The 27,849-nt window shown below is 56.3% G+C and overlaps 12 protein-coding genes across 12 annotated transcripts; 6 read left to right on the top strand and 6 right to left on the bottom strand.

Annotated features, from left to right (window-relative positions):
- Positions 1-282: 282 nt before the first annotated feature.
- On the bottom strand, positions 283-2,134 carry N657DRAFT_630881 (uncharacterized protein; the record flags this gene model as incomplete). Its single annotated transcript, XM_062791013.1, has 3 exons — positions 283-956; positions 1,005-1,086; positions 1,148-2,134. The coding sequence occupies 3 exons, from the start codon at positions 2,132-2,134 to the stop codon at positions 283-285; spliced, it is 1,743 nt and encodes a 580-aa protein (XP_062650733.1).
- A 1,026-nt stretch (positions 2,135-3,160) lies between these two features.
- Positions 3,161-5,331, bottom strand: N657DRAFT_640845 (homocitrate synthase mitochondrial precursor). Its single transcript, XM_062792044.1, has 9 exons — positions 5,154-5,331; positions 5,076-5,091; positions 4,837-5,019; positions 4,418-4,551; positions 4,334-4,361; positions 4,233-4,287; positions 4,131-4,183; positions 3,965-4,071; positions 3,161-3,914 (listed from the first exon to the last, which is right to left on the bottom strand). The coding sequence occupies exons 3-9, from the start codon at positions 5,003-5,005 to the stop codon at positions 3,489-3,491; spliced, it is 972 nt and encodes a 323-aa protein (XP_062650734.1). The 5' UTR covers positions 5,006-5,019; positions 5,076-5,091; positions 5,154-5,331; the 3' UTR covers positions 3,161-3,488.
- A 1,760-nt stretch (positions 5,332-7,091) lies between these two features.
- N657DRAFT_564862 (uncharacterized protein) lies at positions 7,092-8,204 on the top strand (the record flags this gene model as incomplete). Its single annotated transcript, XM_062788318.1, has 1 exon — positions 7,092-8,204. The coding sequence occupies one exon, from the start codon at positions 7,092-7,094 to the stop codon at positions 8,202-8,204; it is 1,113 nt and encodes a 370-aa protein (XP_062650735.1).
- A 2,457-nt stretch (positions 8,205-10,661) lies between these two features.
- On the top strand, positions 10,662-11,982 carry N657DRAFT_677670 (uncharacterized protein; the record flags this gene model as incomplete). The annotated part of the gene is made up of 2 exons (XM_062796004.1): positions 10,662-11,368; positions 11,847-11,982. 2 exons carry the CDS (start codon positions 10,662-10,664, stop codon positions 11,980-11,982), a joined length of 843 nt encoding a protein of 280 aa, XP_062650736.1.
- A 423-nt stretch (positions 11,983-12,405) lies between these two features.
- Positions 12,406-14,293, bottom strand: N657DRAFT_640848 (transcription factor Tfb2). The gene has a single exon (XM_062792045.1). It carries the CDS (start codon positions 14,159-14,161, stop codon positions 12,620-12,622), a length of 1,542 nt encoding a protein of 513 aa, XP_062650737.1. The 5' UTR covers positions 14,162-14,293; the 3' UTR covers positions 12,406-12,619.
- Positions 14,294-14,584: 291 nt separating this feature from the next.
- On the top strand, positions 14,585-15,647 carry N657DRAFT_677672 (Thioesterase/thiol ester dehydrase-isomerase; the record flags this gene model as incomplete). The annotated part of the gene is made up of 8 exons (XM_062796005.1): positions 14,585-14,635; positions 14,699-14,739; positions 14,816-14,831; positions 14,886-14,951; positions 15,012-15,126; positions 15,200-15,265; positions 15,324-15,402; positions 15,491-15,647. The coding sequence occupies 8 exons, from the start codon at positions 14,585-14,587 to the stop codon at positions 15,645-15,647; spliced, it is 591 nt and encodes a 196-aa protein (XP_062650738.1).
- Positions 15,648-15,923: 276 nt separating this feature from the next.
- Positions 15,924-16,378, bottom strand: N657DRAFT_630886 (uncharacterized protein; the record flags this gene model as incomplete). Its single annotated transcript, XM_062791014.1, has 3 exons — positions 15,924-16,046; positions 16,088-16,253; positions 16,341-16,378. 3 exons carry the CDS (start codon positions 16,376-16,378, stop codon positions 15,924-15,926), a joined length of 327 nt encoding a protein of 108 aa, XP_062650739.1.
- Positions 16,379-17,201: 823 nt separating this feature from the next.
- On the bottom strand, positions 17,202-20,040 carry N657DRAFT_661255 (uncharacterized protein). The gene is made up of 5 exons (XM_062795088.1): positions 19,884-20,040; positions 19,351-19,822; positions 18,739-19,304; positions 17,887-18,689; positions 17,202-17,732 (listed from the first exon to the last, which is right to left on the bottom strand). The coding sequence occupies exons 2-5, from the start codon at positions 19,651-19,653 to the stop codon at positions 17,359-17,361; spliced, it is 2,046 nt and encodes a 681-aa protein (XP_062650740.1). The 5' UTR covers positions 19,654-19,822; positions 19,884-20,040; the 3' UTR covers positions 17,202-17,358.
- Positions 20,041-20,989: 949 nt separating this feature from the next.
- N657DRAFT_630888 (uncharacterized protein) lies at positions 20,990-21,766 on the top strand (the record flags this gene model as incomplete). Its single annotated transcript, XM_062791015.1, has 3 exons — positions 20,990-21,049; positions 21,099-21,601; positions 21,658-21,766. 3 exons carry the CDS (start codon positions 20,990-20,992, stop codon positions 21,764-21,766), a joined length of 672 nt encoding a protein of 223 aa, XP_062650741.1.
- A 250-nt stretch (positions 21,767-22,016) lies between these two features.
- Positions 22,017-22,520, bottom strand: N657DRAFT_677675 (uncharacterized protein; the record flags this gene model as incomplete). Its single annotated transcript, XM_062796006.1, has 2 exons — positions 22,017-22,404; positions 22,480-22,520. The coding sequence occupies 2 exons, from the start codon at positions 22,518-22,520 to the stop codon at positions 22,017-22,019; spliced, it is 429 nt and encodes a 142-aa protein (XP_062650742.1).
- A 1,239-nt stretch (positions 22,521-23,759) lies between these two features.
- On the top strand, positions 23,760-24,376 carry N657DRAFT_668939 (uncharacterized protein; the record flags this gene model as incomplete). The annotated part of the gene is made up of 2 exons (XM_062795466.1): positions 23,760-23,907; positions 24,003-24,376. Exons 1-2 carry the CDS (start codon positions 23,799-23,801, stop codon positions 24,374-24,376), a joined length of 483 nt encoding a protein of 160 aa, XP_062650743.1. The 5' UTR covers positions 23,760-23,798.
- A 1,302-nt stretch (positions 24,377-25,678) lies between these two features.
- Positions 25,679-27,437, top strand: N657DRAFT_640856 (uncharacterized protein). Its single transcript, XM_062792046.1, has 3 exons — positions 25,679-25,887; positions 25,959-26,487; positions 26,576-27,437. Exons 1-3 carry the CDS (start codon positions 25,727-25,729, stop codon positions 27,134-27,136), a joined length of 1,251 nt encoding a protein of 416 aa, XP_062650744.1. The 5' UTR covers positions 25,679-25,726; the 3' UTR covers positions 27,137-27,437.
- Positions 27,438-27,849: the final 412 nt, after the last annotated feature.

Here is a 27,849-nt window from a genome sequence, read left to right on the forward strand (position 1 = left end):
ATCAACCGCGGTGGGGGACCTGTAGAGACGGGCCATATCAGCACACATTCAGTGCGAACCGGACTCGGTCGCGACTAACAACAGACATGGAACCGACACCAACCAACTTGGTTTAATCCACCCGGAGACCACTCTAAGGGCAGGCAAGAAAAAAGTAAAGCAAACGCGAGAGGATGTGAAGCGAGAAAAGGAAAGAGAACTAAAGGTGTGACCAGAGTATCAAGCATCGAACAAACCACAAAAGATTCGAAAGACATGGAAAAAACACGCCGACGCACCCTCTCACCGGTACCTCGGCACGCTAATAGACAGCCTACCTCTCTTATCCTTCTCGATCCTGGGCCCAGCCCTCGTCGGTTCCTGCACGATCTCGACTTCCTCGTCATACAGGACCAGCTCGCCGGTGCTCAGCCGCTCGGCGCGGACCATCTCGCCGCCCCTGCTCATGCTCCTGTGGCGGCTGCGATGGCGGCTGCGTTCCCGCCTCGCCAGCTGCTTCTCCAAGTGGCGGATTTCGGAGCGCAGGTCCTCCGTCTCGTAGACGTCGTACCGGTGGCCATGGGGGTAGCGGTGCGTGTTGTGGCTTGCGAGCGCGACGGGGCCGACGGGGATGTGGGTGGATTCCTCCCGGGTGCGGTCGAGGACGACGGTGGGGGAGCTGGTCGTGGTCGTGTAGGTGTCATACGAGCTGGCTGTGTCGTACGAAGTGGTGGTGTCGTAGGAGGTGGTGGTGTACCGGGTGGGCGAGACGTCGCGGATGACGGTTGTTTTGACGACCTCGACCGGCTGCTGGGGCGGATGGGCGTCGACGATGATGGGGCCGTTACCGGTAGCGACGGGCGCGGGGGGAGGCGCGGGCAGGGCGGCGGCGCCTTCGTAGATCTCGGTTCGGCGCTCGATGCGCTCTTCAATAATGTCGCCGGCGGTGGACCGGGCGGCGGCGATTTCGAGTTCACCTAAGACCATTAGCTGCTCCGCTCTTTCAAAGCATAGTGTAAACCTACTCTTTTTGTAATCATCGCTGAGCTTGAGCAGGTCGTCTATGTTCTGCTGGCCGAGTGCCTTCTGCACGATAATGACGTTGCCCTGAATCAGAGTCAGCCACGCTATTGGCTTTCCCTTGTGTCGAGAAGGAGCATCAACGTACCTCCTCGACATACGGGTACCCAAGGTCGATCAGCGCGCGCTTCGACACCAGCCGGGCCGGGATGCGCGTTTTGCCCTTCTTGGGATACTCACTCCTCGTCGTCAATGCCGTGCCGCCACTGCTGCTTGAACTGCTCGTGCTCGACGACCTCGACCGCCTCCTCACCCTCGAATCGCGGCGGCGCGTCCTCACAGTCTCCCTCTCACGCACCCTCTCAGGGTACGCGTGGAAGTCATCATCCCCATACCGGTGCGGATCTGACACCTGAATCTCGTCTGCGTACTCCCGCTCGGCATAAACCCTCGGCGGCGGTAGGGCCTTGGTCCTGGGCAGAGGGATATCCACATACGGGGGCACCCGATAATCGTCCCTTCTCGCGGGCGGCCCGTACTCCTCCCGCTCCCAGTATCGCTTCGTCGGCTTGCGGTCAAAGGTATCCAGACTCGACTGGCGCCTCAGCATCACCGGCGGCCTCCTGGGGGCGGGCGACGGGCTGCGATACCGCTCCTTCTCAAACACCACCCGCGACTTCTCCACCTCAACCTCTCCCCGCGGAGGAGGAGAAACCGGACGACGCCACGGAGGAGGCGACACGGCGCGTCGGGGAGGTTCCCGGCGCACGACATGCGGCGGCTCGTCGTCGTACACGACCCTGCGTCTCTCGCGCGACCGCTCGTGAATGACAACGTCGTCATCTTCGTCTGCTCTGCCGCCACGGAACCGCCGCTCGCGGTTCCAGTCTCTGTCTCTGTCGGACGGTCCCACCGTGGTAGAAGACCGGTCATCCTGGTCGCGGTCGCGCGGTGCGGGTCGCGATGCGGGACGTGTGCCGCGTCGCACATACACGTGGTCGTCCTCCTCCTCGAAGCGCTCGCGCATGTCGCCGTAGCGGTCACGGTCGCGCTCGTGCTCGTAGCGCTCGCGGTCCCAGCGCTCAGTCGTGCGCTCCGGGCGGGGGAGGTCCGGGGCGGAGGATCGGTAGGCCATGACCGTGCTTCCTTGATGTGGTCACACGAAATACGGAAGGTCAACTCGGTGGGTATTGTGATGTTCGTTGGTCGGATAGGGCAACGATGCGGAGCACAGGCCGTTGTAAGCCTTGAACGGCTGATGCTCCTGTATTTCGATGTCTGGGCTGGTGATCCTGGACGAGGTTGGTTGGTTTCGCTGGTGCGTGTTCGGATGGTTTTACGGAACGCACAAAGGAGGGGTTCTGGCTGGTCTCAGGTTCAAGTGTTGGTCCGATGACGACAGAGAGTGGGTCAGTAGCGACCCGAAAATGCAAGGGTGCCTTAGCTTGGAGGGTGCCAAGACTCGTTTGTTAGCCGGCATTGAAATGGTCCGTGTGCGAACACCGTTCGTCTTACGAGACAACAAACTTCAAGATCCAGTGTCGTGGTGAACTGACCAAACCATATGTCGAATGACTCGAAAACTTTTCAGGGTCGGGCAGCAAGGTGGGTGATTGTCAACAACTAGGAAACGAGTTGTTATATTGCAAGGTTATAGCGCATAGACAAGCAAACGGATCCTTCGGTCTGTTATCAACAAAGTGCATCTATCTCGGAGCTGACGACGAAGCTGCCAAAGGGAAAGGAAAGGAAAGATATATACACACGATTCTCACATCGCCAACCAGATACGACATGTCATGAGAAGCAAATGTCAGGAGCCCAAGGATTAGCGATTTGTGGCTAAGGATCAAAGAGAGACCAGAGTGAGTCGTCATGTAACCGAAAGGAGCTTGTGTGCCGCGTTTTTGCTCCTCCTCGATGCCACATCTGTACATGCACTTTTCTCTCTTGGGCCGCCGGGCGCCCCAAGTTCAAGGGGCAGCCAGGCTGACAGGATATTCTTCTCGGACTCGAATAAGGTTTCCAGGGCCCCACGTGAAAAGACAATCAATGCATGGCAATTGCTGCTTAAAGGGTCCTGCAAATGCTCTGTCTGCATGCACGATGACGTCCACACCCGCAATTATACTGGTCCAGGGACATCTGTCATTGGCGGGGAAGGGCAAAGGCGGTCAACAACATTCTTGAAACTCAGACCCCGAGCGTGCGAGGCCCTTTTCCCCTTGACTCCCTTCACACTCGAACACGGGCACCTTGGCTGGGCGACATGGCATGATGAGACATACACTTGTTATAACCCCTACTCTGCCTCTGGCAGCTACACTACCATGCAGAACTTTTGCTGTCCCGAATCTGGAGCAAACAAATGCGCAAATTTTCAACCCATTCCTCGCCTTTTCCCCACAAACTCCGGAATCATATGGTCAAGTTAAGTTCAAAGAAAATCCCCTTCATACAGACTTCAGCCCCCCTGAGAAATGCATGAGTTATTGCCCGTTAGCCACCTCAACCTGCTCGCCGTTTTGAACCTCAACTGGTGCAGCCTTGCCTGGCTGCTCGTGCAGAGTCAGGTGGAAACTGCGAATAATGGAATCGGCGTCGTCGATGGCGATGGGCCGTACGTCCGCCAGCGCCTTGATTTTGGCCGTAACCTCCTTGACTTGATCATCAGTCATGGTCAGACCAAGCTGCCCAACTCTTGTCTTGACAGCATTCCAGCCCGTCAGGCGCGACGCGAAGTGGACATAGCGGGTCAAGCCAAAGTCGGCCGGGTTGAGAATCTCGTATGTGCTGGGGTTGTTGAGAATGGCCTTAGCGTGGATGCCGGCCTTGTGGGTGAATGCGCAGAAGCCCGTGATAGGGTTGTTGAAAGGCGTGTTCACCTCAACCGCCTCGGCGACCATATCCTCAATCTGGGGAGGGAGTCAGGATAATCCAAGTAGATTGTCTGGTTACAACTAACCTCCTTAAGCATGTGCAGCTTGTACTTGCTCTTGACATACTCGGGGCTGGTCACGACCATACGGGCCAAGAGGCCGCCGAGAGGAGTGATACCGTTGCGCTCGCCAACTGGGGAAATTCGTCAGCACTGGTCCAAGAGAGAACGAAGTGCAGCCGGATGTACTTACTGCCAAGCACGCTGGTGTCGATGTGAGTGGCACCGGCTTCCAGTGCGCAATAACTGGGACGAGTCAGCAAAGGCAGACCGTATGGACAATGGGACAACATACGCATTTGCGATACTGCAGCCAGTGTCGTTGTGGAAGTGTGTCTCAATATCGCAGGCTAAAAGGGTTAGTGCGGTCCTGATATATCTAATTCGAGCACATACAAACAACACCACGGAGCGTCCGGACGAGCTGTCGAACTAAGTTAGCCAGCGAGAAAACTTGGTGAATGTGTCAAGGAGACATACGTCGTAGACCTGTCTGGGGGAGGCGCAGCCAACGGTATCGGCAATACCGACACGGTTAACGCCGACCTTGTCGACTGCCCTGTACAGAGACAGGAGGTCGACCAGGTCAGACCGGAAGGAGTCTTCGCTGGAGACTATGTACTGTTAGCATGGAGCTCACCACGAATCATGACCCATGGGTTGATCTGGGCGCCCGACAGCCGACGGAATGGGCCGCAGAGAATCGCCAGATTCCGACAGAATAAGAGCCACGCTCTTTTCATAGCAGGCCCCGCCCATTGTCCCACGCCCTCCTCCGCCTCATCTTCCAGGCCCAATCGAAGTCCTTGAAACAGCCTCTCGTCTCGGTAACCAGGAGAGTGGGCATCGACAATTGTGATGTATCGTGTGTAAACGGGAGAAAGCTGGGGAGAACTCACAGCGCACTTCAAGGCCCTTCGACTTGATGTACTCGATCACCTCGATCGCCGTCTTCTCGATGTAGGCCATGTCCTTGCCATGGCTGTGTTCCCGCAGGAAGCTGGATGTGCCAATGACGACGTCGAGGCCGTCAACACCAGTCTCGACGGCGAGCTTGGCATCGCGCATGTCGCAGCGGACGTCTTGTGGGTGTCAGTTTGGGGACTCGGTGGGTCCATCGCCGAAATCGGAGACTCACGTGTCAGAATCTTGGCCTACGATGCGGGCTGTTAGTTGCAAGTTCCATGTGTTTTCGAGCGCGAAAAGGGAAACGCACCTTCAGCCCGAGCTTGCAGATGGCCTCGCAATCTTTGCGCGACTGCTCAGAGGCAGCAGGCGAGGTCAACTCGATGTAGTCGACGCCGAAGGCATCGAGGGCTGTACCACAAGGGAGTGGTGTCAGTAGCCAATTCAGGGTCGAGCGGGGCAGCGCACCGAGCCATCATACCCTTGGCACTAGACGACGGCAAAGTTAGCGATGGCTGTATGTGGGCTTCCAGCAGGCGCTTGCGACTACTGACATCTTGATCTTGGTCTCGGTATCAAAGTAGGCATTGGCAAATTGCTCGCCCTCTGAGACGGTAGTCAGCGACGCAGGTCAACAGGCAATTGGAGCCGGGGACGGACCGCGCAATGTCGACTCGATGATCTTGAAGCTGCCGACATTGGAGAGAAAGTCGCCGACGGGCTGGTACGGGTTCGACCGGAAATTGGCACCCTGTGACGGGAGATATGAGTATCACGGGCAAATAAGGGCACCTCAGCGTTGGAGCGTAGACATCTCGAGTCGATAAGATGATAAGGGAGCCGATGCAGGGCCAGCAAGACATACCCCATTGGCGCCATTGCTCGTGCCATTGGCACCGCTCGTTCCGTTTGTGCCGCACATGGTGTTTGTCTGTGAGTTTGGGGCTGGTTGAACGATCTAGGCAACCCGCAATGGAAATCGATGGTAAGAGAGTTGATCGAGATTCAAGGTAAATGTGAGAGGGAAGATTTGCGGCTTCCAAGTTCCCGATGTCGCTAAAATAGTCGTCCCTCTGCCCCTCCTAGTTTGAGTGACTCAATCAGAGATTTTTTTCCCCGGCACCAGTAACCGCGGTGAAATGCCCCGCAGTGGCACTCAGAACGAGGCACGCCAGCAGGCCAGGAACCTAAGACGGACAAGAGAAAGCGGCCCTGATTCGTCAGCCCTTCTGAAGACGGCGATGTGCGTCACGTCACAGGTCTTCTCCGGCCGCTGAGACGCTCTCCATTCCCACCCCAGATCCACATCAACGGCAACACCACACAGTAGTGTACCTGGGTTGATTTTGGAATCTTCACCCTCTCGTCGTTACGGAGGTACTACCAGACTCGACTGGTCCAGGTCACCTTAGTCATGACACCGCTGTTCCGCACTTCACGTCCGTGGCGTCAAAGTTTGTGGGCAGAATGCGGGGCAAACTTTGGCCCTGCAGCTGCTCGTGTGCGTTGTTCTGTCCGAGTCTCCTCCTCTTGGGGCGGGAGTATTCCATTCCGTTCCTGCACTGGCGGTTGTGCTAAGATGGAAATGGGACGATGCGCAGGACACAAGATCAGTAGGTATGACATATAGACTGTCAATAACGGCTTCTTGATGACAGTCCAAAGTTTCAATTTGCCGAGGTTGCTCACGCTGGAGTCCGTCCTTCTCATCGGCCTCTTCCAGGGTGTTACAGTGGCTATGCAAGCAAGTGGGTCCCTTCCGTAACAAGTGGATGCCGTAGCCCATGCCTTTCGCCTGCCCACTGAAAATCCGGGGGTTTCAACTACCCGACTCCATCTCTCATCGTTGGCTGCTGTCAATGGTGTTGCAAAAGCCATTGGTTGACCAAAAAGACCTGGATGCTCCTGGGTTCCGCAAACTCAACATCATATTGTCTGCGACCCGCCTCACGCTCGAGTTGCAGCCCAATGACTCCTCTGCTCTGCCTTTCACGAGTCGGTGCGTTGTCATTGCCAGTGTCAGGTGATGGACTCTGCTTTGACCGAGGCTAGCTTAGACAACATCGCCTGCCGAGAGTTGCCTGACACAGCGAACCTTCCCGTACATCTAAAATATAAGCATAGCCTGACAGCGCTGGAGTGCGTGTTGGAGTCTACTTGTGATCCAAACACGATTTGCATTCTCAAGAGCACCTACGATACCCCTCTTTGCCATACATCTTTCGGCGCCAAACACAGTGCAGCCAGCATGTGTATCGTCCTCATTTCAACATCACATCCGCAGTATGCGTTGATCGTGCTCGACAACCGAGACGAGTACATTCTCCGACCAACCAGCCGCCCGCATTGGTGGACAGCCCGGCCTCAGCCGGCCGTTCCGAATGGGCCAGCCAATGGCACGGACGGGTCTCGGGAAGAGCTAGCAGTCCTCTCCAGTCGGGATCTATACAGAGCCGAGCGAGGGACGTGGTTGGGCATCACCAAGGGCGGCAACTTCGCCGTGCTGACCAACTACCGAGAGATGGACACTGCCGACGCGGCGCATCCTGTACAGGGAACCCGCAGCCGGGGCGCGATGGTGACGGCATGGCTCGAGGCAGATCCGGCCGAGTCGACGAAGCAGTTTGTGCACCGTATGCTGGACGACGGCGGCGTCAAGGGTGTGGGTGGCTTCTCGCTGCTCTGCGGCAAGCTGCGCAAGGTGTCGGGAGAGAAGAACATCCAGCCGCTGGCAATTATCTCGAACCGCTGCGACGACGCCGAACAAGTTCCTTGGATTTGCGGGCAACGCGGCTCTTCCTACGGCCTCAGCAACGCCACCTACCTGGAACCAAGCGACGAGAACAAGGACGCGCTCTGGCCCAAGATCATCCAAGGTACTGACATGCTGAACCGCGCCCTTGCCGCTGCTGGCGACGAGCAGGAGCTCCTTACCTCGCTTTTCCAGATCTTGGACCGCGACGAATTCCCGCCCAACCACGCCATGGACCTCGAAGAGGGTTTGGCTCACCTCAAGAACTCCATCTTCATCCCGGCCTTCGGCGGCCCACGGCACCAACAGGAAATGAGCGAGGCGCAGCGACAGGGTAACGTGAAGCAGACAAACCACGACTTCTCTCCCGCTGTCGAGGTCTTGACGATGGCGGCGCGGCCGGACCCTCCAAAGCCCAACGGCTTTGAGACGGGCCTCTACGGCACCCAGCGCCAGACGGTCATCCTCGTCGACTGGGACGGCAATGTCACCTACGTCGAGCGCGCGCTCTGGGACTCGAACGGAAATCCAATTCCACGAGGACAGGGCGACGAGATATTTCACTTCAAGATCGTCGGCTGGGACCACGCGGATGAGTTGAGGAATTAGCCGAGGGGTGCTCGTTGGACAGCATGAATAGCGACGTCTCGTGAGCCGACCCAGCTGGAATCGGTTTCTCGATCGAGTCCCAGTGATCAGGGGCGGTGGGGAAGCTAGGCCGAGGGCGGCGGCGGGGTCACGCCGGAAGAAAAGGGGCGGACGGCGCGGAGGCGTGCGCGGGAAGGGTTAGCGGGGTCGGCGCTCCAGACTACCTACCTTCAACAAGCTCTGCCCATCAGGATGTGAGCCTGTAGCCACCCTGACACCCACGCGAGGTTTCGGTCAGGGTTTCGAGCGTCGTCACATGTAGCGTGTCTAGAGTGACGTCCCTCAAGTATGCCAACGCGGTTGAGCAGCTCTACTCGTTCGTTCAGACCATCACCGCCTACACTGCCTCTTTTGCCCATGGCGCCAACAACGTTGGTAATGCCGTTGGCGCATGAGTAGGCATGTACATCGCGGCCGTTGCAGGTACTCCAGCATCGCAGTTTCGGGTCCCGGGATGAGCTTCCTAAATCTCCCTCCTCCGAAAAGAAGAGGGAAAAAAGGAACATGGACGATTGGCCTCTTCAATGATGAAAGAAGGGAACAACGCTTTGGGTTCAAAGGCACAGCGTCTATGTTGCAGACATTGCGGTTCAGGGTATGCATAACTTGGAGCATGGCCAGTTTGGTTGAGCGTCTTTTGGTATATGGGATTGAGTATCTTGGCCTGGTATCATGTCGCTTTATCTGATGTTGTTGGAGACGGCTGCGGTTATTGGTAATGGGCGTGATTTCCGGCTTTCGTACTTTTGTTGTCACTCACCCGGCAGCGGCCACGAATCGGTACCCACTGGTGAGGGCGGCTTCTTCGATCTGATCTGCTAGACGGCCATTCCCTTCTCGGTCTTCCTACGCATGGGTCGGCTTGCCTGTCAGGTCGCTCTGCCTTCCACCTGCGACGACACCCTCGCAACTTCCTCGAGACTCGAGCACTGCATCTCTTCCTCAGGGCACGTTTGGTATTCGTCGCGTTCTTCAATAGATAGTATGTAACCTGTCACTGCCCGCGGCCCAAGCCTGCCCTATCGCCAAGTCGAATTCGCTCTTCTTCTACCGGTTGTCTGAAGCAACCCTCGCCTTTTACACTAGCTATACACACAGCACCCGTCATCACTCCCAGGATTCCAGATCTACCTCATCCAGCCGCTGTCCTTGTCCCTTTGCTAACCTGCCATGAGTAAAAGGCTGCAATCGGGTCCCTGGAGTTCTGAGACGGACTCTTGGTCAGAACCGGATGAGGACGACACCCCTTCTGGCCTCAGCATCCGAATTATCGCACCCCAACCTCTCCACTTAAAGACTACGGTTAGCCCAGGCCCGTCGAGGAGGAGAAGGCCACCAACATCGCTGTGTCCAGGCGATCAGTTCGCCTCCGTCTCGACGATTCGCCCAGGTTGTGAAACGAACTGCTCAACACTCTTGTCCGGCAAGTAGGAACATCAAAAAAGGTTGCGTCTGATGCCAGTTTACTAACAGTCCGTCAGAGGAGTTTACTCTGGCATACATGCCTGTTATTGACGTCAAGAGAAGAGTTGAGGAAACATTAAGCTTATTTTCGCAACCAGCACCGACCACAGCGACACAGATTTCCGAACGTTGTGGAGAGGACAAATTCGAAGAGAAAGGAAAGGCTAACGCCTCGCTGTTCACTGCTGTCGGTGCTTTCGTGAATTTGGGCTCGCTCTACTATCACCTCTTTCGGGCTACCATTCGGGTAGTCGGAGCTTCTGTATCCTCAAACTTCGCCATCCTCAAGGGCTCGGTCAGCGCAGACTTGGGCATACTCAGAAGAATTTTGGGGGTTTGGATAGAGTTGGCTCGCCACACCTGCAGCACCCTGAATTTCGTCGGAGTTATCGTCGCACTGAGGGTCTTATCGACCATCAATTGGAGTATCAAGTTTTTGCCTGAGCGATGGCGGACGCCCAAGGACGGGAAGCTCGACGAGACCCCAAACCGCATGACTCTTGGATGCATCGACAAGGGTTGGACGGGAATCCCAACAAGCTTGGCCGGAGACCAGTGATGGTCAACAGCCTCGTCCCCCCCAACCATGCGCCAGCACGTTATGCCAGTCGTTTATCTCGCTCTTCGTCCTTTGCCAGTGATATTAGCAACGACGAGGACCAAGCGCCAGCATTCCGAACAGCAGAAGCTACCGCAGCGGCACAGCCCCGGCTTGGAATCCCCAAAAGTCGGCCCTCCAGTGTTATCTCCGGTCTTACTAAGTCTTTCTCCCGTGGCTCACTCACGAGCCGGGGCACCAGCAGCCGCAATGTCAGTGGAGAGTCTTGCCAGTCAAGCACCGTGAGCCACATTCAAGACATCGCCGGGGGATCGAGGGCTCAGGCATCATGGACCGCAGGGCATCCTACCCCACAGGCTAGCCGCGAGCTTGACATCTACGCTGTCACAACCGCAATGCCGCCGCAGTACTGGGCCGGCCGTTTTATGGCGCTGCACGACCGCTTCCACAACGAGCTACTGGAACCATTCCGTCTCGCCCGAATCAACAAAGCCCAAATCGCGAAGCCGTCCCTGCCGCCTCTGACCAGCAAAGCCTCCGCGGCAGCGCAGAACAACCCTTCAACGTCAATATATTCCGTCACTCGCGTTTCTCCGAGCAAGCACATACCAGGCAGCGACAGATCAACCACGGATCAAGACGCTCACTCACGCCAGCCAAGCCGCATCCCGCAGTCCGCTACGAGCGGCGCCATCCTGCAGAGGTCTTCCTACAGCAGCAGCGGCAATAGCAACCAGCCAGACCCCGAATCACCCTTCTCAACGCAATCTACTTTAATCAACGAGCAGCTCGTCACCACAGTTGCCCACAAACATCCTTTAACGATTACAAGCAAACTCCCTCCATCACACCCCTCGCGCCCGCTCCTAACAAGCACCATAACCTCGATGACCTTTACGGCCAGTGCCACGACAGACCCCAGAAGAAGCCGCCTCCGGAATCTGGGGTTATGCACCGCAACGACAAGTCTGCGCCACATCGAAGCGACCGAAGCCGAAGCCGAGGGCGGCGACGAGGCACGAGTCCGCCGGGCGCTGGCACACCTTGAGCGAGCATGTCTGACGGACGCGGCGAGGCTGTCCTTGCGGCAGTGGCGGATGGCGTATGCGAGGCGGACGGGGAGAATGGAGTTCTTGCCTGGTTTGCCTTTGTCTTCGTCGGTGGGGGGTTCAAGTTCAATGGGGCAGGCTCAGGGGCTGGGGCAATGGCGGCAGGGGCTGGGTCTGGGTCAGGGGCAGGGTCAGGGGCAGGGTCAGGTTGCTGGGGTTGGTTGGCGTGTTGGCGGGTCTGCTAGACCTGCTGGGCCTATTTGTACAAGTATGAGGGTAGATGAATACGGAGGTAGCGGTGGAGGGGATGATCGCCGTAGCAGCGGCCAACACCGTTATTCTTATGGTCTATCTGGGAACCACGAAGGTGGAACGGGGTTTGAGAGTGAGGATAGGGGGCAGAGTAAGGATAAAACGAGGGTAACAGGTACGGGTGATGCGATGGGAATGGAGAAGAGGATGGAAAGGGGGGTATGGGAGGCGATGGGAAACGCGGGAAGGCAAGGAAAGAATAGCTGTGGAGAGGGCAAGAGTCAGGATCAACATGCCGGACAATATCATCAACAACAACAACAAACGGGACAATATGAACACGAGCATTCGCATCACGGGCATGGACATGGACACGAGTTTGGGAGAAGGGGACGCGAGATGGTCAGACGGCTGAAGAGGAGCTTGATTGGCAGCAGCGGGGATATGTCTGGTGGCAAACAAGCAAGCGGGCATGAGAGATGGGGAAAACAGCGAGCCAATCGAGGGAACGGGAAGTCCGTGGACGGGCACTTGGCTGACTTGGAGAGCCCGGTTGTGGAGAACAAGGAGAAGGGGAGAAAAGGTGGTCGGCACTTCAGCTTCTTTTGAGCAACGCGGGTATTGGCCTGTTGGTTTCCTGGCCTACACCAAAAATGTTGGTTTATAGGTCTCAGTGTTGGCAATACCTGTGTAGTTGTTCTTGTATAGTAAGTTTACGCATGGTTGGGTCTCAAGGTTGACCTGGCATGAAGCGCCGTGTTGACACTGCATGGCGTTTATCGGCACTGGCAGATTATAGTTACCTAAGGAGCCAAACGGGGCGGGTATAGATTATTGCTGGATTCGGCTTTATGTTGGAGCTGGGTAGGGCAGCCATACAGAGTAGAAACGACAATGTGTCATCAATTCATGGTCCCTAGAACTTCTCCCTAAAAAAAGCCGCCGAGGGCACCGTCTCTTAAAACGCCGCGTAACTCCCCTTCCGAATGCGAAGCCTTATCCCATGCAGCCATTAGTTGTAGTTCCCGTCTCGCCGTTGCACCTCCCTGACCCTACTCGGCCTTTTTCCGACTCTTAAGGTAATCCCTCAACTGCTCAATCTTGTTGGCATAAAACATTCTCTTGCGGTCGCTCTTCCACATCAGCACGCCAATCTCCTCGGCGTAGCTGCTCAGCGAGACGTACTCCTCGAGCGAGTCAAAGTCCTTGAACAGGAAGCCCGCCGACGTCGTCATGCGCTCGTTCTCGATCTGCCACAGCCGGATCTGGTCCACCACCGTCGGCGGCAGCACGGGCCTACCGGTAGCCGCGGCAGCGCGCACCATTTGCTCGTGGGCGTGCGACGCCAGGTAGCTGATGATCTGGTCGGCCGTGATGCCGAAGCCGATGGCGCGGCGGATCGAGTCGCGCGTCAGCCGGCCCGTCACCATGCCCGGGAAGCGCATGTTGAGGTGGGTGAAGAGGGCCAGCACGGCGATCTGCAGGGGCGACGACGTGTAGGCGTAGAGACGGTAGTTGGTCTCAATAATGATGGAGCCCTTGCTGGCGCCGGACGAGTCGGGCGTCGTGCCGAGGCTGGCGGCGTCGCCCAGGTTGTTGGCGGTTGCGGCGCTGAAGCCGGAGGAGACGGAGCGGAGGGCCGAGGCAGAGCTGGTCAGGGTTGTGGCGAGGCGGGTAGGGAAATATTGGCGCGTGTCCTCGCGGGGGATGTATATCAACCCAAAATCGACGAGCGCGGGGAGCATGTTGCGCCGGGTCTCGGTGAGCGCGTCAGTGTCGTAGGCGCGGCCAAGCTCGAGCGAGGCGAGCATGAAGAGGAACGAAAGCATGTCGATGCTGTCGCTTTTTGCGGCATTACTTGCCGGCCCTTTGGCCTGCTCGGCTGCGCTTTTAGCACGGTCGGCCGCCTCGAGCCAGAGCAAAAGCAACGTCCAGACCTGGGCGTTTGCCTCTTGCAGTAAGAAAGTAAATCCGGCCTGAGTAATTCCCACTCCGCCTCTCGTGTCCGGCCGTCGCTCGACGAGACGCCCTATCAGCAGCAAATCCTTGACGCTCGCCTTAGGGCCTCCAGAAAAACTGCTGCCGCCGCCTCCTGTCTCTCCATCCACGGGAACACTGTTTACAATGTAGTGTAGAATATCCTCCCACTTCTTGCGGGCGTAGTGATCGAGATAGGCGATGTCGATGCGCGGATCGACGGGTAGCGTGCTCGGCACACCGAAGCTGTTGTGGGAACCGCCGCCCTCGAGGGCCAAACGCATGCTGTTCCTAAAGTTCGTGGTGAGCTGCATTTCTTGCGGCTTGTCCTTTCCGGGTGGGGTGATCTGGATGATGTGCAGCGACCGGAGGATGGAGAGGGCGCGGTCGCGGTGCATCTTGCCCTCTGGGCGCACCCAGACGTCGAGCTCGGAGAGCAGTAACGGCGCGGGTGCGTAGAGGAGAGCCTGGACAAATACCTTGGCCAAGGGCGGCAGCATGCGGCGGAATATGGCAAAGGCTGTTGAGGGCTGCTGGTAGAGCTTCCGAAAGGTGGTGCCGGGCAGCTTCTCCAGGTAGTCGGAGAGCTGGTACGACTGCTGCTGCGCGACCGACATGGCGCGTGCTTGCTTGCGCACGGTATCAAATATGTATTATCCGCATTATCAGCGCTGTGATGGGCCGCTGGCAGGATCGTGGTGTGGCAGGGCGTAAAATGGTGGTTGATGGTAGAAGATTGAAGTTGCAAGATGCAGCCTTGTCGATGGCCTTCTGAAATGCACGAATAACATTCGCTAAGAACTGCCAAGCCAGCGCAACGCCGGCATAACGGACGACAGGGGCTTGAGTTGACTACAGTACCTTATGTACAGAAGTTCTGTATGGACGTTCGTTACCGTTTGAGGAAATGAAGTGACAGATCCACGCAACGTCCCGAAAAGAGTGGGACTGCTTCAAGGACTCTCAATCTTGGAGCCCGTCTCTATGAACACTCGGAATATTCATGTGGTTCATGCGTCCCTCCCCGAACGGAAAGCAAAATGGCAGCAAGCTCGGGCACCAAGCTCACACCCTTGAGATTTGTTCGATCGGTCCGTTTTGTCTTCTTAAACATGTCTAAATCAAGACTTTGGTGGTCTAACCCATTGTTGCAGGTTTTGGCGTCATTCATGGCCGAGTCTGGACTGGAGCCTCGGTACTTGAACGATCCCCCGTGAAGCAAGCAACTCGTGCGGCAAACTAACAAAGAATGTCACGCTCCACGGCTCCAGACTTTTTGGACAGCATGTAAGTTCGGTTACCCATCCCCAAGACTCGGGCCTGGTAAGCTCACAGCGGCAGCTCCGCATCATCAATGCCCACATGGGCATCGTAGACTTTGAGCTGCGCATCACGGCGGACCACACGGTGAGCTTGGTCGCCAACATGTTGCAACAGACATGCGTCTCTGACAGACAGTCCCTGCAGAACCGGCTAAAGATCCTCCACGGCGGCACAATCGCCAGCCTCGTTGATCTCGGCGGATCACTCGCCGTCGCCGCCAAGGGGTACTATGCTACCGGAGTCTCGACAGACCTGAACGGTGAGTCTCCTGATGAACCGACCGATATACCGGTCTCCACAATCTAGGTATCTTCGCTGACACTGTCCAACAGTCACATACCTGAGCAGCGGCGGCAAGGAAGGAGATAAGCTCCGAGGAACTGCCGTCTGCGAGAAGAGTAAGGTCGCTGGTTCCCTATCATCAGCCCCAGTCCTGGAACTTACTTTGGCCATCAGTCGGCAAGACGCTCGCCTTCACACAGGTAACCTTCTGGGACAAGGAGCGGAATCTGGTTGCCAGGGGAAGCCATACCAAGTAAGCACCCCGCCTTCTTCTGCACCTCGTTCGAGTCAAACCAACGTCTGCTACCAATATACTCTGCTGATACAATACGCCTTTGCAGGTTTGTCGCTCTAGCCGTTGCCGGCAGCGAACCATTTACTATCCCGGAGGGAGCAAAGATTGCACCGGACAGGAAGCCAAGTCGAATTCGCAACAAAGAGAAGTTTATCGCCATCCAGGCTCAATCACAGAACAAAAGCCAGGAAATTCCAGAGTAAACGGGCGGCTACTGTCAGCACCCCCGGGAATAAATCAGGCCACTACCTACGAATATCTGGGACTGGGACCACGTGAACATCCTCCTCCTTTCAAGCTATCATTGACATGCACACCGCGCGACCTCCCACGTCCCACATTCATCTCTCTGGCACATGTTCATCCCATCACAACATTCGAAGGCTTCGTCCGCCCCTTATAGTCCCAGCCCGCCACCTCAAGACCCATCTGGATACAGCCAATCACGGGCGCCGCACTCTCGCTCTCCTTGACCCCCGTCATCTGGGCCTTCTCCTGCCCGTGACGCCCGTGTCCGTGACGAACCTGGTGCCCGAGAAGGTGATGGTCGCGAAATCGGCCAGCGGCACCCCGTTGCTGGCCGAAGAGTCCTCGAAGATCCACTCGGTGTTGAACCCGCACAGCGCCCCCCTCCCCCCTGCACCTCGTCCATGGTCACGTTGGCGCGGTCGAGCTGCCCCGTGCACGTGTTGACAAGGGAAAGCGTCGCCGAGGTGAGCGACTGCGCCGCGATGTTCAGGCCGACAGTGTCGCCGGCGTAGATAACAACGTCGCTGAAGTAGGTCGGCTGGTTGGGCCACCATCCGAACCTGTCATGACGGGCACCCCTCGGATCAGTCCTAGGTTTCTTTCCTTGAGTGGTGCAGTTGCAAAAAGGGTTTGTGTTTGTGGCTCACCATGCCCAGTACTGCGCCACGCTCTTGATCAGGTACATGTCGACGCCCACCTGCAGGAGGGCGTTGGGGCAAGTGGCTTCGCCGTCAATGCCGACCCATGCCGAGACGGCATGTAGGGGGCTGCTAGGCAGCCGGAGGGTATGGACGTCGATTGTGCCCACGACAGTCCGGTAGCCCGCTCCCGTGAGCACGGCACCCGCCCAGACTCAGTTGTAGATTGGTATGGCTGGGGTTGGGGTCGCCTGAGATCCGTCCGCAGTGTGAGGATGGAGGCGGTCAAGTAGATGTGAGCATCGGACGGTGAGGAAGGGGTCGTATGAGCCGGCGGCGGAGCCGAGGATGGCGGCGAGTAGGTTGGTGGCGGATCTCATACTGGGCTCGTTGGGCGAGTGATGAGTTGAGGGGATTCGGCGCGAGAAAGAACAGAACCTAGCTTCCTCAACTTGAGACTTCATACGAGGGTCCGTCGACGGCGTGGACTTTGGCCAGGGCAGACCCAGATCGAGGAGGGCAACAGCAACTCTGTCCCTGACTGCCCCTTCTCCTGCCATGATGCCTGCGATGACTTAAGCAGAACGAACATTCAACGGTGTCACTCCATCACCGCTCCTCGGCTTGTCGAATTTCCTTCGAAGGAGTGAACAGGTGCTGGCTGACTGGGTGTAAACAATCTGAAGTTCTCAACTTTCTTTGCAGAAATCCCAGGTTCTGTTGATGGGCGAGGGTGGTCGTAACTCTGCCCTCACATCACACGGTGGCGCGGAGCTTTCCATCCCGTGTCGTCGTCCATCCGCCAGCCAACACGGTGCGGCGTGTGCAGTGACGAGAGAAACCGGTGGAAATTTTCAATAGGAAACGCCGGGGCGATGTTCTTTATTTGTAAGTAAGACTTGTCGATGCAATCGTTAGCCAACAGGTATCTGACCCCTCCTTTACAGACCCTAAACCCAACCGGCAGCACACACCGGCTGCTCGCTCACAAGACCAAAACCGATCACCGCGTATTACCGACCGCCCTTTACGACTTACAACACCCCCCTGGGCCAACCTCCGAGAAAGCCAACCGACTCACACCATCGCTCACCCCCTTCCAGCCCCCATCTTCCTTCTTTACCTCACTCGGCACCCTCACATAGCTCGGCGGCACGTCCATAACGGGGTTTCCCGCAAAGAAGTTGCGCGGCCGCAGCAGCAGCGTCATGGGCTCGGCCGGCATGACGGGGAAGTCCTCCGGGGACGGGAAGTGGGTCACGCCAAAGGTGTGCCAGAGCACAAGGTCCGTGTTGTCGATGCTTTCCTGCCCGGAGCCGATCCAGGACACTATGCCGAGTGGGGTGTTGCCCGATGTTTGCGGTACGTGGGTGCCTGCGGGGTAGAGTTGGTCGTCTTTGTCTGTTGCGCATAGGTAGGTTAGGATGTGTATTGTTACAAGGCTCGGGAAACTGATGGGAGGGATGGCCGCAATGGGGCGGAGACAAAGCTGGGATGAGGTTTTTGAGCGGGGTGGGGGAGAGGGGGGCAAAGAAGGGGTCAGAAAAGGACGTACAGGGCGTGACGTGCACGGCGTGCCGGGCAAACGGCGCCCGCTTCCACACCAGTGAGCCCTCCTTCGGCAGCAGGCCCGGCACCTCGCGGCTGACGAGCTTGTAGCTGACGGGCTTCTTGCTGAAGGGATTTAGCCGGTTGGTGTTAGCAATCTCCCACGTGCGCGACGTCGCCCCGTTGTAGTCGGTCACGGCCTCGCCCGTCGTGGCGAGCTTGGTGCGCCGGTTGTAGAAGCCGTTGCCGTAGTAGTTCTCGGGGCTGCCCACCGGCGCGTCGCTGGGCACCGCATCCGACATGAAGACGGTGTTGTTTGGCCCGTCGACGTTGGCGTTGATGCGGAGGCAGAAGAGGTGCTGGTGGTTGTGCGCATTCACGCCCGGGTACACCTGGGTGCCCCAGCCGTGCGTGTCTTCGGCCGGGTCCATGGCGTACGTGTTGAGGATGCCCGTGAGCTTGATCTCGGGCTGGATGGTGCCGTCCTGGTGGAAGATCCAGGCCACCACGTACTCGTAGTTGGCAGCCGTGAAGATCTGCTGGATAATCAGCTTGCGGCCGCGTGTCACAATGACCGAGTCGTCGCGGAAGTCAGTGTGCTTGAACAGAATACCCGCGTCTTCCTCGTGGATGCAGATGGCGTTTTTGATGGTGCGCAGACCGCCGGAGCGCGTGGGAAAGTGTGCATCTAGATAGTGGATGGTTCCTTTGCAGTCGCAGCCGAGGGAAAGACTGTTGGTCATGTACCCGGCGCCGTACTCGCCCTGGTCGAGGGCGTGCTTCCGGTGGTGAGGATGTTCAGGGTTCCCACTAATAATCTCAGTCCATGGGTTCCACTGTCACTCTTCAGCCAACTTACTATGGCACGACCATCTCGGCCAGGGACAGCCTGTAAAAGATGGGCCGGAGGGTCCCCTTGTCATTGTAGGTAATGTTGTTCAGAACAATACCCTCCCGGTAGTTGAAGCCAATATGAAACTTCCAGCTCTGCCACGCAATCTCCCGGCCGGCCATCCTGAACGAAACGCCCTCGGGCTGGGTGATGTTGATGGACTTCAGATCCGTCCGGTAGCCGCCCCTCTTCTCGACAGCGGCGGGATGGTAATCCAGCGGCGGCGCCTTGCTTAAGGGGCGGCGGACCTTGGGGATGTCGATGGCAATGATCTCGCCCTTGTCGGCGTCGTAGATGGGGCAGAAGTCCAAGGGGTACTGGTACTGGCAATTGTCGATGTCGGGACGGTAGTACATGAGGGCCTGTTGCAGCCGCACGGAGCTGCCGAAGCGCTCATCATATCCGATGGTCCAGGGATCGCAGTACACCTTGTCCATGTCCTCGGGGCCGATGCCGCTGATGACGCATTGCTCGATGACTTTGGGGTCTTTTCGGACAATGTGTTCAACCAGTTGGAGCTCTTCCATGGTGATCTAGGGGTGTCAGCGAGCAGTTTTCGGGCACATTTGGGTCACTTACAATCGGCTGCTCTCCGTCTAGGAGGTCCCATTTGGTGATCTTGGCCTCGGCCAAATTCACCAAGCCGTCGTACACCTTGCCGCCAGGGGCAATGACCACGACTTCGGCAACCCGCTTGGGCCGGGGGGCATTGTCGGGCTCTGCAAGCCATGCTGTCATCTCGGCCTTACGCGGCTCTTGCAAAGACACAACGTTGAAGAAGACATCGCCATGGGCTGTCTTGACGATGCTGATGGCCGTTTCAATCTCGCCCAGCGTTAAAGGGTCGAAGGGATGGGGAATATCAACAGCGGCAGACCCCATGTTGATGTCTGCTAAAACGGGATTGGTCAACGGATAGGAGTGTCAACAAGTGAAGTGGGAAAGCTGTTGATGGCACACGAGAAGACCCAACCTGCCAATACGGCCATGACTAGCTCCTTCTTATACACCAAAGCTGCTCACTTGAGTCCATGATTCCGGGGTGACATATCTGTACCCGTCCTCAGTTAGCCAACTGTTGATCCAGACTTCCAGCGGTGCCCGCGTCATACAAGAGAACGATAAGGATCGAATGGCCCGATTTGTCGATCAGGGTCCATGTCTGATAAGGACTGTCCGTGTCTCCTTGGGGTCTTCCAAATCTGTCTTGTTCGAATTCCGATGAGTGAATGCCTCCCCCGCTCTGGAATGCGTATCCCAATTGTCAAGATAACACCTCTTATCAGAGTCGTCATGTCCTTGACAAACAAGTCCCTCGCTGCCGAGGTCGCCAGCCAATCGGCATTGCCAGACGGTCCGGCCGATGACCGGAGCGGAAAGGAAGTGGGAACGCCGAGACCTTCGGCATCTGGTGGGGCCTAATCTCCGAGATCCCGACCGCGGGGCGGACCATTCGCACGGAATTGCGCCAGGGCTTGACTCTGTGGACTCCAATAAGGCAGAAAGAGCGTGTCCCCGCTGAGGGAGAGGCTTATCGGGAAGGGTTTCCAAAAGTTCATTTTCGTTTAGCAATTAGACTTGAATGGTCGAGTTGTTGCACCACTTGAGGCAGCGGCAAATGGTTTGGGCGAAGTGTATGGACGATTCCCAGCCGAATGAGACGTCATCGGCAAACGACAACTTCAGAAGGCTGTTTAGCTGGGTCGAATTGCTGTTGTGCAACCAGACGGTCCCCAGAGGCATACTACCTAGGTAGTCGGGCGCCACAAGGACACAAGGCTGTGTGCACATGTGCACTTTGACATGATTGATGCAACGTCCTGCAGAGGCAGAGGTCTTATAGTTTACTTATGCTAGAAAGTCCAAAGTACGCTCGGTCTGCACCCATTTCCTTACGTCACTCCTAAGTATTGTGCCTTTGAGAACTACCTTAGAAGGGCCTGGGAGGTTGTGATGGAAGCTTCGGGTTTGGACGAACGAACGGGACGTTACCATCTATGGATAGCAGTGGCGCACTCGACTAAAGTACCGTAGATTGGCCAATTATAGACAAGTGGCTAGTCGAGAATTCCTTTTAAGAGGCTTTACGCAATGCACCTTGAATTCATTCTCTCCAGATACTCGCGCAACACATTCAGATGAGACACTGGCAGCTTATAACGAACCGCCTCTTGTGCCTTCAGTTGATGCCTAACGTATGTCGCCAGTGTTAAAAGCAATGAAATCTGGAACCTGTGACATCTGCCAAGTCACCGGCACTCCAAACCCCAGTCTCTTCGTATGCAGTGATTGTTCTCAACCAACCACGACCAAGCAAACCCAAACAGATGCACCAGAGAAAGACATCACATGTCGGGACTCGAGGTCCTCAGCGCAATTTCGCGACCATCGCTATCATTAATGGCACATTGCAGCTCTTTCAAAGCGATCGCCCGTACGCCCGAGCCGTTTGGCGAAGTTGGTCAGCGCCTCCCACTTATATCCTTGTCACTCTGGAGGCCGCGAAGACGCAAATACGGCAGAGCGAGTTAGATGCGGACGCCTGCGCCGCCGTCAAGCTTGTCGTCGACGGCTGCCGCGTGAAGGGCGAGCGCCTGGAAGCCATATTGAAGGAGGTCGCCGGCCAACCGTATGCATCGTGCATCAGCACCACTATGTGGCGGCCCGGCAAGGAGAAGGACGCCGCAGACCTGGGCAAGGGCATTCTCGAGAACGTGCTGCTCTTGGCAGCCAATGATGTCGCCCAGCCTGCCAGCGGGGGAAAGGACGGAACGGAAGAAATCATGGGGGCCATTCAAGCGCTGTCCGAGATGCCACAGCCCCCTTCCGAGTCGACCGTAGCATCGGGCCCAGCAATCCAATCTGCACACACTTCACATACGCCAGCTCTGGAGACCAACTCAATAACATCGGCGATGTCATGATGAACATCAACAAGGGCACTGGACCGTTGTACAATGCGCGGTGCATGACGTTTGGGAGTCCGTTGGAGTGATAGATCTCCCACTAAACATGTAAAATCAAGCGTGGGAGGCTCAAGCATATATCCAAGTAGAGGGGGGGGTTGGGCAGATAGGTAGTCGGTCATTCTGAGAAGTCTCTTCCATTCCTTTCAGTGTCTTTGCCTCCTGCCACGGCAAGCCTGCGCCTCTAGCTTAGCGACGGCGTCGTCCACATGGACTGAGCATTCTACGCAGGACCACTTCCCCTATGGATGTTGGTCATCCTAGAACAAGTGTTGTTGATCATGTCGCCAACTCCATGGTAACTGTACTGGAGTCGTGGCCACCCGCTGGCGTGGCTGGTAACGCGAGCTTGGACAGCTCCTTGACGGCCTTGTCCAGCGCCTCCCTGGCATTTGTCGGTATCCTATCGCCCGCTTGGTTCACTAGCTTCTGGGCCCCTTGAACCAAGTCCAGCAGCAGGGTCTCAATTGCCCTTCCGCCACTCTTCTCCTTGACAACGGACTGGTGCTGCTTCGACAGCGTCAGCATGTCCGGCGTCGAGGCGGTGTGCTTCAGAATGTCGTCGAGGATGCGGCCATCTCTCTTGCTTTTCTTGAGACGGTTGACGAGATTCTGATCGTTCTTGTCCAGGCACGGGTCTTCTGCGCCAAGATCCGTCTTGGTACGCCTTGGTGTTTAGAGCGGGAGAGTTGGCGCAGCTTGGAGCGAATCCAGAGCGTCGGAGACGAGGGACTCGGCTGACTCGGGATTTTTTTTGCCGTGGTACCGGATGAAAACAGACATCGAGAAGAGATGTCGTTCTCGTGATCCGAGGCGGAAGATGCAATGGCGATGGATGAAAACAAGAAGGACGACTTAGAAATACCGGTACCTAAGCGGCGCAGAGAACCTGGGACACACAACCTCCCACAGGCCCGACCTCGCAAGAAACAAACTGCCAAAACCAAGGTGGCCCGAACCTTCACCGAGTCCCAATTGGAAGACCGAGACTGCCAGTGTAAGGTATGTTCGGTGACTGGTGCGGGGCCCGCGGCAGCAGGTTGATACTGGAAATCTCAGGGAACTCACCCGTTCCAGCCCAATACGGCCACATCGCCAAGGTTCTTCAACCATTTAGTTAATTACTACTAAATTGTAGGATTGCCAACCTGGATTCTGTCATACTGATGATCGGCAACGGAAACCTGATCTTCCCAGGACCATGAGGCTGAAGAGCCTAGCCCCTATTGACGGTCTAGGCCCGTACCTTACCATTCCAATCTGGTCCGGACAGCCCAAACTGCTCCCCCTAGCCCTTTGTCTGCCTCTGATAGACACCTGACCAGAGTCTCTCAGTCGAGACCATGTGAGGTGTTGGTATCAACTCCTAGGTTTTCACAGTACCCATCATCATCACGGCTGAGCAACTCGGCAAGGCTGGAAACGGCTTGACCCGAGTACAGTGAACGATATTCGTGGACCGAATTGCAAAATAGAGAAGTGAGCTCTAACTGCTGGTTCCCGTCACCAAATCAGCCTACTAGTAGTCTGATCCTTGGGATTGAGGCGCCCGGTCTCAGATGCGATATGACTTCCAATACCATATGAAACCCGAAACTCCCGCTGTTATTGATCGTAGTTGCCTTGCCGAGTAATGGCAGACGCCTTGTAGACTCGAGCCATTCAGACCACTCCAAATGTTCCGTGTCCATTCCACACACCTTCAGACTTGCATGGATAATACTACGGTAAGCAGACTTCAGCTTTGATTTGTCTCCCTCGAGAAGCTGGGAAGGGTGTGTAGCAACGGTGGCTGACTTTGCCGCTCCAGTGAGTCCAATCAGCTGAAAGCGCAGGGTTCATGTTAAAAGGGGAGAACAAGCGGCCCCAGCTGGGGGAATCCAGTGTCGAGGCTTGTAAGAGCTGTATTCATCATGTGAAGCAGAATTCAGTCTCACCAAATGACAGGCTGTTGATACTTAGCCTGCTCTGCCGGGTTGCTTGAGAATTCCATTTTGCAGTCAGCAACGCTGACGCGAGAAACTTTCCGGCTCCGTTGGGCACCAAGGTGGTAACAAACATATGTCTTCCGTGCCCGAAAGACTGCAATCCCGACGGACCATGGATAAACGACTTTCCCATCTTGTTGTACGACGGCTACACTTCTGGCCCCTGTCGTACGAGGACAACCGTAAGTCCTTCGCCATCGTCATCACGCCCAGTTTCTCCTGCAGGATTGTCGGCTAATTCGACACTGAAAGATCTTGATACATCGACAGTATCCAGGTCTAGTCACGAACGAGACCGTTAGCTTCGTCGGCCAAGCCTTTGAAGAGGCTTATGTCTCCTGGAGCCATCTCGCTCTGGCTGCCATTGTCGGCAGCGGCGGCGGAAGCGAGACTGGTTCATCAGGGGATTCTGCAACTTCATCAACGACTAGCGCCATCAGCAAGGGTACTACGGCCTCTCCACCGAACTCTTCGATGCCACCCGGGATTTCTTCCGAAGAAACCTTGCTCAAGGGGGGCGCTATCGCCGGTATTGTCATCGGTGGCGTCGCCGGCGCCCTCGTCGTCTGTGTGATCATTTGGCTTCTCATCAAGAGTCCCTTGATTCACAATATGTCGCAGTCTCTTTACTTCCGGTCGAGCCAGGCTTAGAAGCTCGGATGCTTGAGTAACCATGCACAGAGATCCAGGCAATAGAAGCCATTGCTGTCCTTCTCGATGCGAAACTTGCAGAGTTCTGGATTGGTGACCTAAAAGGCGGCAGAGTTTGGGTTCTTCGCATTGTCAACGCCTGCACAACAGCAATCAGTGGATCAGCTCGCTGCACGCCCAGCACCAGAGGAATCGAGTCTTTGCCTAGCGTAGTCTTGGTAGATGCTTCCGGCAACGATCGGGCCGTGACCTGCATTTCTGATGACATTCGATGTACCGGACCCTGTGTTGTTGATCATGTCGCCATGGCCGCTGTATTCAAACGTCGGGTTTGAATGCATGTGTGCCATCTACATCTCTCGATTCTAGAGTAATCGCCCAGTACTGTCGCTGCGCATGTTGCCCTTCGGTCGTTAGAGCAGCCGGAAAGAAAAGCATGAGGGCCGACGCTTCAAAACATCCATGATTCACATGAGAGTACGGCTGCGCAGGAGCAGCTTCCCGTCGTCCAGCGCATCATGCGCTGGGTGGCCTTCATACCCAAAGCTGACTGCCCTGCAACTTGGAAGAATAAGCTACCGGTACCTTACCTATCGGACAGATTCTTGCAAGTCCCGTCGTTGGGCATAGAAGTGGTCATGCTCTTCCCATCATATCGACCTGATATCATTGCCCAACTGGCAAGGACTGGAGTTGCTGAACATCCATGGACTGTGAGTGTAGCATCATTGCTCGGCGCCCAGACGTCGCCTCGAAACTGTGTGCTTGGGTTGTGGCGCGGGACCTTGGCGCCAGCAAGGTTCCACCCAGAGTCCCAATTTCGGCAGATTAACAATCCTGGTTACCCTGCTGATGAGTGGGGTCACTGGGCTGTCAGGCTCCAAGTTCCCAAGCTCCCCGACAACTTCAAGAGTCGAAACCTACAGTAAAATGGAAGATTGTGAGGTAACTCTTCACTAGTTCGAGGCTACTTCAGAAGAGTTGGAAAATTTGAGATCTAGATCCTCAACGTTTCAATCACAAAATCTCTCTAGTTAAAAGGGGGAAGTCTGCCATCTCCTTCGCTGCCGCGCGGCCTTGACAAGACAATCATTGCCGCCAAGCATCCACAGTTTCATTGAAGGTACTAGCGGTGCGACGTTGTGCCGCTCTTACCTCCAAAACACCGTCTCAGCCACTGATCACACCTGACCCTGCAAGCAGAGCCGCATGCGAAATAGCCTGGTAGGTATTTAGGAACAACCTCCCTTGCTCCTTTGCCACTTTTTACTCGGACTTCGCTTTCTCTCACTTTTCGAGAGCCTGCTCAAGTTTAATGAGCGTTGTTTGCTCACTATCAGCCAAGTAAACATGGTGTATGTGGGCTATATCGTCTTCACTCTCTTGGCAGGACTCTTCATCACGCCACTGTCTATCTTGTGGTTCATCAGCTTCTGCCTCGCCCGGAGGAAACATGACCCTGCCAGAGTCGGCGTCGCCTGGATCAAGGCAGTATTTCCCCTCTGGATAATGTAAGCGGCTCTCCTTGACACTCCAAAGAGGTGGCAGGAGTAATTGGCAGCTCACATCTTGCCCTTGATAGATCCTTGTCTTTATATACCGTCTCAGGGGCCCTGAACCTCTGGTCAACGTCCGACGATGCGTACGAGTACCTGGACTCTGATGCATTGGTGAACGTGCAGGTCGCTGCCAATCACGTTAACGCCACCGCCTTCTTCTTCGCAAACCTTGCTCAGATTTGCCTCTTCATCACCTATATCGAATTGGCGAACGGGTTTATGCTCTGCCTGAAGGGCGATGCGAAGGCCGCCCCAAGTCGCCGATTCGCCCGCATTGCCATCTCGGCCTGGGGTTTTGTTCTCTTTGCGCTGGCCGTTTCCTCCTTCAGTGTCTCCCATGCGCTTGGTGTGCGGTTCCGCAGGATCCTGACCGACGATTACTCGACAAGCCGAGAGCGCAGCAGCGCAACAGCCGCCTACAATCGAGACGCTCACACCTTGACGCGTCTGCTCATTGCGCTCGACATCCTCAAGTGGCTCACCAGTTTGATCATGCTTAGTGCTGCGTCTGTTGTCGTTCACAGAACCAGAAACAATAAGATCTTGCGTAAAGTATGGCCTTCACCTCGTCCCCTGACCCCCTCTGCTCTTCCCTTGATGCCTCCTTCTGCCAAGCCGAATGCTGACTTGCCACGCCTAGGTCGCTGTCCTCTTCCTCGTCGCGACGATCCTTGACTTCATACGCCTCATCGTCGTTATGGCGATCTCCATCCACCAGAACTTGACCCCCTCCATCACGTTCGGATCGGACCAAGAAATCCTCGGCTATATTGTCCAACCCCTCTTCGATTTCGTCTTCATGTTTGTCCTCCTCGTCCTGCTCTTCACCCTCGCCGTCCGCAAGCGCACCGGCCTCTGGTCACAGCCGCAGCAAGAGTGGCACTACCCGACCGTCGTCTACGTCCCTGCGATTCCGGGCCAGCCGATGCCCGCCGGCGCCATGCCTGCACAGCAGCAGCAACAACAACCCATACCTGCACAGCTGCAGCCTATGCACATGCAGCAGCCCAACCAGGGACTACCGGCGTACCTCCAGGTTGCGCAGCAGAAGCAGATGATGCAGCAACAGCAGCCGCAGCAGCAAGTGTATGCGTATTACCCCCAGCCAATGCAGCAGCCGGCACCTGTGTATCAGCAGCCCGACGTCCAACAGCAGCAACAGCAGGCGCAGCAACCACAAGAGGCAAAACCAGATGCTTAGAGCGTGCTGAGGCGGGGTGAGGTGGTAACATGGGTCAAATGGAGACATGGGCTTTTCAACGTCTTTCAGATGATGATGATTCCGTCATGGGCTGCACAAGCAATGTCTTGTATATAGGATATTCAAGGTTCTGGATATGAACGGAGCGTGCTAGCGAGATACCAACAACTTGATTCCCTCATTTCTCTCTCGAGCGCTCTGTCTTTTACTCTCAAAGCAGCCATGACAACCGTGTATGAGTTGGGAGGCGAGCGTCGTAATTAATGAACACCAAAATCAAAGCTGGCGTCCGAAGCAGGACAGAAGCAGGGCACCCCCTCAGCATCACTCCTGAACGCTCTTCCAGCCTGTTCCAGGAGGACAGCCGAGGATAAATTTTCTGCCTCGGAAAACTCAGCCCGTTCGTTTCACCACTGGGACATTCGGAGGCTAACATCGGCAAAGGCAGGAACTAGCGCAAGTCATGGCGCAAGGCACGGCAACCATTCCCGGCAGCTAAAGGCGTGGTGGAGCGCAGGGGGTTGGCATTATTCACCACCACTTGTCTTCCAAGCCGCAACCGCCAGGACACACCATAGACGCCTCCTGCAAGCCACCGATCGGGTGTCAGATGGAGGAAGCTAAAGTTATTGTCACCATAGCAGGATCATTACATGAAGCAGTCCGGACCGCCTGCCCGTACTGGAAATTAAGAACCTAGTGCGTTCTATAAA

Source organism: Parathielavia appendiculata (assembly GCF_033297405.1).
Source record: "Parathielavia appendiculata strain CBS 731.68 unplaced genomic scaffold N657scaffold_2, whole genome shotgun sequence".
Taxonomy (NCBI): Eukaryota; Fungi; Ascomycota; class Sordariomycetes; order Sordariales; family Chaetomiaceae; genus Parathielavia; species Parathielavia appendiculata.